This window comes from Pongo abelii, chromosome 20 (genome assembly GCF_028885655.2).
Source record: "Pongo abelii isolate AG06213 chromosome 20, NHGRI_mPonAbe1-v2.0_pri, whole genome shotgun sequence".
Taxonomy (NCBI): Eukaryota; Metazoa; Chordata; class Mammalia; order Primates; family Hominidae; genus Pongo; species Pongo abelii.
The window spans coordinates 2,579,653-2,590,411 of NC_072005.2; the positions used below are offsets into that span (position 1 = coordinate 2,579,653).

The 10,759-nt window shown below is 62.3% G+C and overlaps 1 protein-coding gene across 3 annotated transcripts in view; it reads left to right on the plus strand.

The window, feature by feature from the left end:
* THOP1 (thimet oligopeptidase 1) overlaps positions 1 to 10,759 on the plus strand; it is a 29,049-nt gene extending 18,290 nt beyond the window's left edge. For all 3 annotated transcript variants that reach the window (XM_002828424.6, XM_054539292.2, XM_054539293.2), the window contains 8 exons: positions 2,229 to 2,389; positions 4,109 to 4,244; positions 4,634 to 5,000; positions 5,435 to 5,636; positions 7,523 to 7,709; positions 7,861 to 7,989; positions 8,817 to 8,953; positions 10,275 to 10,759. In XM_002828424.6, the coding sequence (XP_002828470.3) occupies positions 2,229 to 2,389; positions 4,109 to 4,244; positions 4,634 to 5,000; positions 5,435 to 5,636; positions 7,523 to 7,709; positions 7,861 to 7,989; positions 8,817 to 8,953; positions 10,275 to 10,436 (1,481 nt within the window). In that variant the 3' untranslated portion in view covers positions 10,437 to 10,759. The remainder of the gene's footprint in view (positions 1 to 2,228; positions 2,390 to 4,108; positions 4,245 to 4,633; positions 5,001 to 5,434; positions 5,637 to 7,522; positions 7,710 to 7,860; positions 7,990 to 8,816; positions 8,954 to 10,274) is intronic.

Genomic DNA, 10,759 nt, shown 5'->3' on the forward strand with positions numbered 1-10,759 from the left:
TCAACCAGAGCAGAGACCTGTGAGTGTCCGTCGCTCGCACATTGTCATGCACTAGTTGCCGTGTCCATGGATGACTTCTGCCGCCCTCCCCCTCTGGGCATCAACCGTCCTGCCGTGACTCCGAACCTTCCCTCCTCACCTGTCTTCTTACTGATTTGTTTCTGTCCATGTGCATGAGGCTTCTGTCTTATTCCTGGGTTATCATTCATTATCATTTATCCCAGTGCTCAAATCGTCCCATATGGACCCTTGGGAGTCCCTCCGAACAGTCCCCGTGTCCTTGTAATGCACCTGCTGTCCTCTGAACCTGCTCTTACTGTGGGGCACATGGTACCGCAGGCTGGGCCTCTGAGCCTGCTCTTACTGTTGGACATGTGGTGTCGCTGGCTTGTCCCATGCTTTCCCTGCCCCAGCCCTCAGATGCTCCATTTCTTGGAGGAGCCCTGGTGCCTTTGAGTGGAGGGTGACTTAGGCACCGGATGTGTTCACCGCTGCTGGGGAGCAGCATTCCTGGACACTGTTAACAGTTAGGAAGCAGATGCGCATCTCTGCACCACACATGGACACACACACTCTTCTGTTCCGCGTCTGTATATCAAATCCACAAGTGCAGCAGGGCATGTCGGCACACACCTGAGGTCCCAGCCACTCGGGAGGCTGAGGCAGGGGGATCACTTGAGTCTGGGAGTTCAGGGCCACAGTGAACGTGAACTATGCATTCGTGAACTATCCATTGCAGCCTGGGCAACAGAGCAAGACCCTGTTTCTAAAAAAATAAAAACTTTCATGAGTTCACTTTGCAGCTTCTCTTCCAGTCCAGCGCTGCTGGGCCCCCCAGCCGTCTCCCTTGCTGTCCTTTAACTCCCGTCTCCGACCACCAGCCGTCACTCCTGGGTGACACACTGTCGAGATGGAGAGCTGCTGTTTGAAGGCCCGTGGTCCTTAGAAAGGACGATATGCAGGTCCCGGGAGGCCTCCCCCTCATGCTGCAGTCACTCAGCAGACAATTACCAGGCCCGCGCTGGTGCTGGGGCACAAACGGGAAGGCAGGGGCTCTGCCGGCCACAGGACTCTCAGCTCCCTCGTCACCACCCACACCCACGGGCTGGCCTCCCAAAATGTCCCCCATCTGCCTCTGGCCGCCCATCTGGATCATTCTTTCCACCCCTGCCTCCCTGGGGTCGGCGTGAGCTCCAGATCATTCTTTCCACCCCTACTGCCCTGGGGTCAGCGTGAGCTCCCGATCATTCTTTCCACCCCTGCCTCCCTGGGGTCAGCGTGAGCTCCCGATCATTCTTTCCACTCTGACTCTCCTGGGGTCGGCGTGAGCTCCCGATCATTCATTTTCACCCTGACCGCCCTGGGGTTGAGGTGAACCAGTCTTTGCGTTGAAGCTGCAAGCCTGAGGCACGGTGGCCCCGGCGTCTCCCGAGCCGTAAGGTAGGAACCCCGGAGGGTTTCAGTCCGGGATGCTGCCGCCCCCACTTCTCTTGAGGCTGCCGGGCAGCGGGGTGAGCTGTGTCCTGCCAGGGGTTTTGTGGGTGGAGAAGGGACAGCAGGGCTCCAGTGAGAAGCTCTGGGAGCGGGAATTGGGTCTCTCCGGAGGGACACACTTGAAAGTGGCCAAGCCGTGGGGCTGCGTGCTGAGATCTCAGCTCTGAGCGGGAGGCTCTGCCTGGGGGTCGTCCTTCAGGAAAAGCAAAGCAGGACCTTCCTCTCCACGCAGGGCCTCCCTCTCCTCCCAGGGCCCAGCGTGCTTGGCTCTCCTGCTGTTTTTGTCTTTGATGGGAGGCACTGCCTCTAACGCTGGTTTCCTTGTGCAGTGGCCGGGCCACCCTTCCCGCCACCCTCCTCCCTTCACACATGGGGGTGGTGACAGCGCCCTGGAAGCCCACACTGTCCAGGGGTTGGGCTGGATTTAGCTTTAACCTCTCTGGGGCAGGAGATCCTGCTCTGAGGGTGCTGGGGGGTTTCCTGGTGGGGTTAGAGGCGGGACGTGAGAAGCGTGGCAGGTGGTGGCCAGGCTGTGGGGGAGCCAGGGTGTTTCTTGATGGGGTTAGACGGGAGACGTGAGAATTGCAGTGGGTGGTGGCCAGGCTGTGGCTGCTCGCTGAGGGCCCCCTTGTAGCTTTCCAGGCAGAGGGGAAGCCCACCCCTTCCCTCACATGCTGTGTGCAGGCTGTGGGCACATCAGTCCTGTCAAAGCCACCCTGGTTCTGTCCCCATAGGAGGGCTCCCCGAGGACTTTCTGAACTCCCTGGAGAAGACAGAGGACGGCAAGTTGAAGGTCACCCTCAAGTACCCCCATTACTTCCCCCTCCTGAAGAAATGCCACGTGCCTGAGACCAGGAGGAAAGTGGAGGAGGCCTTCAACTGCCGGTGCAAGGAGGTGAGAAGGCGCGGCCGGGGGGCCCCAGAACAGTGGGTCTGGAGCTTGTGGGGCCCGTCTGCTGCATGCGTGTGAGGCACCTCCAGGCTTTGCACTTGGATGGCCTCCCAATCTCCCCGGCCAGGCCCAGTGGCCAGCAGAGGCCTCCCTGTGGGGCTCTGCCGTGCCCTGGAGGTGTCTGTGCTGGGCTCCACCCAGACCCTGGGGCCACAGCTCAGGGCCCAGTTCATCCTTCCCAAGCTGAGCCTCCTGCTGCTGTTCTGAGCATCTGGCCACGCGCACGTCTCGTCCCTCCCTTATCTGGAGCCGCCCCTCAGGTGTGTCAGCCCAGATCATGCCTTTTGTCTTAAATGATGGTGCCCGGACCTGAGCCTGGGTCCACAGGTGGGTTGTGACTGGGCCTTCTCGCTGTGACTGGCGTCAGATGGCCGTTCCCACAGGGACGCGTGTAACTGTCCACGGCGCCATGGTGTGGTCGGTCAGGTGGTCTCTGCACGTCTCCCATTTGCCATCTGGAACAGGCAGGGGCTCTAGGAGTGGGCCTCTTGGTCCCCTGACGACACCATGTTGGTGCTTGTGCAGCTGGCAAAAGGGGGATACACGCCGATCACTGCAAAGGGATGGGCGGGCACTGATCACTGCAAAGGGATGGGTGGGCACTGATCACTGCAGGGGGACGGGCAGGCACCAATGGGGGGACGGGCAGGTGCCCATCACTGCAGGGGGACAGGCGGGCGCCCAGGCACCCATCACTGCAGGGCAGGGGACGGGTGGGCGCCCATCACTGTGGGGGGTGGGGGACGGGTGGGTACCAATGGGGGGACAGGTGGGTGGGCACCGATCACTGCGGGGGGGCTCCTCGCTGTTCAGGGACCAGGAACTCAGTCTGCTCAGATGGGGCGTGGCCTGCCCTCTACATGTTGGCTGTGAATCCACGTTGCTGTTAAGCCTAAGTAGGTGGACCTGTGGACTGGGCACACCTCGACTTCCCCAGCGCGCCTTGGAAGGTCAACTGGGCAATCCCGTCCTGGTCCCCAGGCTTGAGTCCTAGTGGCAGAGTGAGGGCCAGGCCAAGAGGGAGCTCACGGGCAGGCTGAGTTCCAGGTCCTGGGGGATGTGCCGCCTCAGAGACCTTGCTGCTGGCGGTCGGCCTGGCCCCTATTTGGCTGGCTGCTCTGCACGCACCTGCCTGGTTACAGTTGGGTTTCCTGTGGACCCAGCTGGTAGGCACATCTGTCCTGAACAGGCCTCTGTTTCTCCTTGTAAACCCCTCACGTGGGTTTCATGCGTCCTCCCCCCGCACCCCCAGCGGCTTGGTCGGCAGTGCCAGTCCTCAGAAGTGAGGCTGTGTGCATGTCATGTGCCGGTGGCGAGGAGCAGAGCCCCTGAGACTGGGAACCAAGGCCTGGACATGGGGGTGTCCCCACATGCATCAGTGATGCCCTCGGAGGCTCCTCGGACAGCCCCTCGTCCCCACACCACGTTCCGTGTGAGGCCTTAGAGTCATTTGCACCCCTTCTGGTTCCAAAAAGGACTCAGGATTATGATAACACTGGTGGCATGACCAGAGGAGTTGTGTAGTAACACAGGCAGAGAGGGGCAGGGACCGGAGGTCAGATGGAGCTGGATATGAGCCTTTGGCCCCGGGAAAGGGCGTGCTGGCCCTAGAGGTGGAGGGAGTGGCGCCCCTGGGTGACAGTGTGGTGGTGTCGGTTGCAGGAGAACTGCGCTATCCTCAAGGAGCTGGTGACGCTGCGGGCCCAGAAGTCCCGCCTGCTGGGGTTCCACACGCACGCCGACTATGTCCTGGAGATGAACATGGCCAAGACCAGCCAGACCGTGGCCACCTTCCTAGGTAGCCCTTCCTTCCTCCTCCACCGGGGTCCCTGTGGGGAAGGTTCTCAGGGTCACCCCAGGGGACAGTCGGTGCTACCCTTAGAGCTGTGTCCTTTCCCTCCATGAAGAGGGACTTCTGACGCCTGCCCTGGCTCCCTCACTCCCCCGGAGGGACCCTCACAGAACAGGGAAGCGCCTGGGCCCTGGAGTCAGTCCCATGCCTGCACCCAGCCCCGCCGCCCCCTCATCCTGAGAGCGAGGATGCTCGGCCCCTCGAGGGGTTGCTAGGAACTGCGGGCCCTCCCTTTCGAATGGGGAGCCTGACAAAGTCGCAGCCGCGGGCGGGCGAGCCCAGAGCCATGGAGAAGCCCGCAAGGCGAGAGGCCCACCTTTCTGCCCTCCCCGCAGATGAGCTGGCACAGAAGCTGAAGCCCCTGGGGGAGCAGGAGCGTGCGGTGATTCTGGAGCTGAAGCGTGCGGAGTGCGAGCGCCGGGGCCTGACCTTCGACGGCTGCATCCATGCCTGGGACATGCGCTACTACATGAACCAGGTGGAGGAGACGCGCTACCGCGTGGACCAGAACCTGCTCAAGGAGTACTTCCCCGTGCAGGTGGTCACACACGGGCTGCTGGGCATCTACCAGGAGCTCCTGGGGCTGGCCTTCCACCACGAGGAGGGCGTCAGTGCCTGGCATGAGGACGTGCGGCTCTACACCGCGAGGGACGCGGCCTCGGGGGAGGTGGTCGGCAAGTTCTACCTGGACCTGTACCCGCGGTGGGTGAGGGCAGCGGGGGCGGGGGGCGCACCCCGGCCCTGGGTCTCCTCGGAGCCCGGCGTTCCCGTCTGAGATGGGAAGGAAGTCGTTGCTTGCTCCATGGGGCCTCGGGGATGAACCCCGAGACGTAGCACCCGTGGGCACACCACAGGGGCTGAAAATGCAGCTGTCCCCGTTTCCACTCTCACTCAGCCACCCGGACAGGGTGCAGCTCTGCCCAGGCCAGAGTCCTTTAGGGGAGGGATGGCAGCCGGGGCCTAACCGTGGTTTTCATGCTGCCCCGTGCCAAGCCGCCTCTGCTGAGAGGGAGGTTTAGAACCTCAGAGGTGCCCGGCGGTCTGGGTTATCAGTCAGGTGGGCTGAGGGATGCGGAGTCAGGGACCCTTGTGGTGTCTCTAGTCCCTGCAGGGCCTGACGCTGCCTCCCTCCCCAGGGAAGGAAAGTACGGGCACGCAGCCTGCTTTGGCCTGCAGCCCGGCTGCCTGCGGCAGGACGGGAGCCGCCAGATCGCCATCGCGGCCATGGTGGCCAACTTCACCAAGCCCACGGCCGACGCACCCTCGCTGCTGCAGCATGACGAGGTGGAGACCTACTTCCACGAGTTTGGCCACGTGATGCACCAGCTCTGCTCCCAGGTGGGTGCAGGCCCGGGCAGGGGCAGGGGCAGGGGCAGGGGCAGGGGCTGGGGCTGCCTGTGGTCAGCCAGGCCCAAGCCTGGGGCTTCGGCTTCCAGCTCTCTCTGCACCCGCCTGGTGGCTCCTTCATCCAATGCCACCCAAAGATGGTGACTCCCTCTCATGCCCGTGTCCTGGGGCTGCCCCAGCAAAACATCACAGACCAGGGCTTACACAAGGCACGTGTATTTCCTCATGGTCCTAGAGGCTGGAGTCAGAGGTCACGGTGTCAGCAGAGTTGACTCCCTCGAGGTCCCTCCTTGGCCTGTAGACGCCGCCGCCTCCCTGCATCCTCATGTGTTCGTCCTTCTGTGTGGGTCCTCATCTCCTCTTCTCACAGGGACCCCAGTCATGCCGGATCAGGGCCCACCCAACAACCTCACTTGACCTTAGTGACGTCCTTAGACATCCTGTCTCTAAGTAGTCACGTTCTGGCCAGGCGTGGTGGCCCACGCCTGTAATCCCAGCACTTTGGGAGGCCGAGGCGGGTAGATCACCTGAGGTCAGGAGCTCAAGACCAGCCTGGCCAACATGGTGCCATCTTGTTGCGAGCATCTTTCCTGGCACACGGTCAGCCATCGCTCCTCAGAAAGGCTCTGTCCTGTGAAGTCGCTGAGAACCCTGAGAAGTGCATGCAGAGCCGTCCCTCTGAGGGGACCCAGGGCTGGGTTCCCAGGAGCCTCTGGTCACGTGTTCGCCAACTGATCATTCCAGAACCTTACTGTGTGTGTTTTGGGTTCAAGACACCTTACTGCTGTGCAGCGCTGACGGGTTCACGTTGAACACATGGCTGGTGGCTCTGTCACCCACGCCTGAGCACAGCTTGCACACACAGGGTGTCCCCGTGAGGCACATCATGGCCTCCTGGTGCTGAAGGAGACGAGACAGTGCTCTGCACGACGCTTGGGGCCTTTTAAACGCAAAATCACCAAGAGCACAAAGATGCAAACACCGTGCCCCCACTGGACTGAGAAAAGAACGCTTGCTCATAAAATGAGCTGAAGCGAGAAGACAGAGTGCGGCCCATCTGAGGACCGTCTGAGGGGCGCCGCAGCGTTGGCCTCTGGGGTTTCTGTGGATCTTAGTAGGCGAGTTCAAAAACATGGAGTCCAGGAATGAGGATCGACCGTGTGTCCACCTTTCCTGGCTTCCCTGCCACACTGTTTGCACAGCACTCGTAGCCAGCACACGCGTGTGCACATCCACACAGGTGCTTGCACAGGTGCCCACGCACGTGCCTGCAAGCCTGCTTTGCATGCTGCTTTCTGCGTGTCCCCAGCGCCTGGCACGGTGAGTCCCTTGGTGCATTCCGTCGGGACGAGGAGCGTGGCTGCGTGGTCCTTGGAACGGAAAAGCCTCGGTGTTGCAGAGAGGACGTTGAGGATCACCCAGGAGTTCCCTCGCCATTGGCTGCCAGCCATGGCTCCAGCGGGACTCAGTCAAGGGCTGTGCTTTTAGGGAAGTTTCCACACACACACAAGCAGGGAGATGCAGCATGCCTCACAACGTCCCCGCCCGGACCTGGCCGTCCCCAGGTCCCAACCCCTCTGGGGTACAGAGCTTTCAGGGAGCAGCAGCTCTGTGGATAGGGGAGAAGCGTGGGTAGCTTCCAGGGACGGGGTCATGTGGCCGGCATCTTCAGGTGTGTCCTGCTGGCACTGGCAGCCAGCAGCAGCCCAGGGGCCTCCGGGTCCCAGTCGTTTTCCAGCTTTGGGGTGGGAGGGCCAGGCCCAGCGCATCACCTGTGCACTTGCCCTGTTTGCACTGTGGCAGCTGACACGGGCCAGGCCGGCGGGAACGGATTAGGCAGGGCCTGGGCATTCTGAGGCTCTGCCCCATCCCTGCAGGCGGAGTTCGCCATGTTCAGCGGGACCCATGTGGAGCGGGACTTTGTGGAGGCGCCGTCGCAGATGCTGGAGAACTGGGTGTGGGAGAAGGAGCCGCTGCTGCGGATGTCGCAGCACTACCGCACAGGCAGCGCGGTGCCCCAGGAGCTCCTGGAGAAGCTCATTGAGTCCCGGCAGGCCAACACAGGTGCACCCACCCCGTCTGGGGAAGGGCGCTAACCTCAGGGGTGGCAGCGCACAGCTGGGGCCTGGCATGTGCCCCGGGTGGGGGTCAGAGCTCTGGGCTGAGTGGGCTGGGGCAGCTGCAGAGGCCAACTCCCTCCTTCCCTCCCGCCCAGGCCTCTTCAACCTGCGCCAGATCGTCCTCGCCAAGGTGGACCAGGCCCTGCACACGCAGACGGACGCAGACCCCGCCGAGGAGTATGCGCGGCTCTGCCAGGAGATCCTCGGGGTCCCGGCCACGCCAGGTAGCCACCCTTGAGCCGGGCACACCCTGGAATTTGGGGCCTCAGCTGCTTCCCTGGGAAGGTGAAGGGTGTTGGTCCCCATGCTTCACTTAGCAAGTGCAGGAGTCCCTGCTGGGGAGCCACAGAGCGTGTCCCAGGCTCCTCGGGGGACAGCCCCAGCTGAGATGCAGCTGCAGGCCCAGGATCGGGGACAGGTGTGTGGCCCCAGCCCCCAGGAGGAGTGCGTTCCCTGGAGCCTCTGCTTTGAATGAAGCTGGCGTTTTCCTGATTCAAATGTATGACACATGCTTTGTAAAAAGCCTGGAGAAGTACAGGAAGTCCTAGGAATTTCCGATCCTGACGATGAGAAGTGGGCCCTGTTTCCATGCACACCTGTTGTCCTGTGTGCACGTGTGTTCACACACGCTTGCGAGGATCCAGAATTTGGAGATACAGCATGATTTTAACATGGGTGGTGTTTTGCTGGCTTAACACTCCATAGACTTTAAAAAGTTTCCAAAAGCGTTTTCAGCAGCATGGCCTGTGCTGTTGCGCGGGAGTGCCTTGCTTTATTGACGCAGTCTCATAATGGGGACGTTGCTCTGTGGCAGGGACAGCCCCATTAAATGAGCTCCTGTCCTTCCAAGAGAGGGGGTGGAGACTTGTGGCCCTCGCTTTGTGGCTGGCTCTGGTTCTAGAAGTATCCAACTGGCCTCAGCCCTCACTGTGATCCTCCAGCTTCTCCCTATTCCGGGCAGGGGTCTCAGGAGTCTGGCTGGATGTCTTCTCCTAGAGGAGGAGCATGGGGTGGGGGCTACAGCGTGAACCCTGCCATGTGTCTGTCCCAGGAACCAACATGCCTGCAACCTTCGGCCACCTGGCAGGTGGCTACGACGCCCAGTACTACGGGTACCTGTGGAGCGAGGTGTATTCCATGGACATGTTCCACACGCGCTTCAAGCAGGAGGGCATCCTGAACAGCAAGGTACGTCGGGACTGGGGACAGGGAGGGCGTCCTGAACAGCAAGGTACACGGGGACCGGGGACAGGGAGGGCGTCCTGAACGGCAGGGTGAGGGGGAGGCTGGGACGGGGAGGGCATCCTGAACAGCAGGGTGGGGCCGAGAAAAGCACACCTTTGGCCTGGGCCTGGGTGTGCCGGGTGAGCCATCCCGGCCGAGGCACCTGCTGGTCTTGGTGCGGTGCTGCCCACAGCTCCTCCCTGGGCCCTGCAGGAAGCTCCACACTGGCCCCTCAGGCCTCGGGCTGTGAGTGCTGGGAGCTCCGTGTCTTCCCATACGAGTCCTTCCGGGATCTGCGTGATCGGCCTCAGAGCCATGGGCTGAGACAGACTCTCCTCTGGGGAAGGCTTGGCGTTTGCCGTTCATTTGCTCCTGCAACCTCCAGTTTCCTCACTATGAAGTGCGGCCGTTACGCCGTGTGAGCCTGTGCTTCCCACTGACTTGGTGTGACCCAGGCTCGGGACAGCCGCCAGAGTCCCTCACAAGGAACAGGTGGCTACCAGCTTTGAGGGCCGGCCCTGCCCTGTCTGGGTGCAACATTGCACTGGGCAGCCTGCAGGTACCTCGGAGCCACCAAGCCCAGGCGCTCAGCCACTCCCTTTATAGAGGTGCAGAGGCCAGGACCTGGGGGAGCAGTGGTCCAACAAGCCCCCTGTCTTCACAGCCCAGCAGGGACCTCCCCACTCCTGAGGCAGCCTCCAGCAGCTCCCCCTGCTACTGAGGTGAGGGGGTCCCACCTCTGAGGACCGGCCGGGAGCTGTAGAGGTGGAGTCCCCCGGGCTGGGAGCTGGGACTGTGGCTCCCTGGCTCTGCAGCCTGCAGTCCGCACAGGCTCCTGCGGGGCTCTGGGGCGTTGGGGTCTCCTTGGTGGCTGGCACCGGCGCCTCGTAGTCTCGTCTCTGCCTCACCTGCCCGTAGTCCTGCAGTCACAGGACTAGGCTCAAACCCAGGCCTTTAGGGCGGCCCAGAGCGCGAGCGGCTCCCACATTGTCCAGCCGGAGGCTCAGCCACTTCTGTTCATGGGCTCAGCCTGGGATTTCAGTGGGGGCTGATGGCGGGAGCCACCTCGGGAGTTTGGGGAGTTCGGGGCTCTGCTGGCCCCTCAGTGCACACCCGCGCTCTGAGATTCTGATGAAAGGCACCTGCGCTCCCCCACCCGTGCTGATGCAGGCGGCCCCCAGGCCTCCCTCCGAGTCCCCCCTGGGCGAGGGTGTGCAGACTCCTGGGGTCCTCTGCCTTCCTCCCTGGGTCCCCGCCTGGCCACGGTGCCCTGTCTCCTCGGCAGGTCGGCATGGATTACAGAAGCTGCATTCTGAGACCTGGCGGCTCCGAGGATGCCAGCGTCATGCTGAAGCGCTTCCTGGGCCGTGACCCCAAGCAGGATGCCTTCCTCCTGAGCAAGGGGCTGCGGGTCGGGGGCTGTGAGCCTGAGCCACAGGTCTGCTGAGGCCCGGCACTGCCACTGCCCAATCTGGCCCGCGCTCCCGCCGCCCTGGTGCCTTAGCCCCCGGCCCAGGATGGGGCAGGCTCTGGCACAGTGCCTGGGACTGGCAGGGTGGCTGAGCGGCTGTCTTGCCTCTTGTCATTGTCTGTCCCCACACGGTGGTGGCCCACCCGGCTAGAGACGGTGTCCTCAAGGCATCTGGAGGGCTTTCATGGCTGCCGGGGCCTGGTCTTTGTTGCACTAACACGTCTCCTCCCTGGGAAACGTCCCTTGTCAGGAGATGGCTCTTCTTTGAAATGAGGTCATTAAAAGGAAACAGAAAAAGA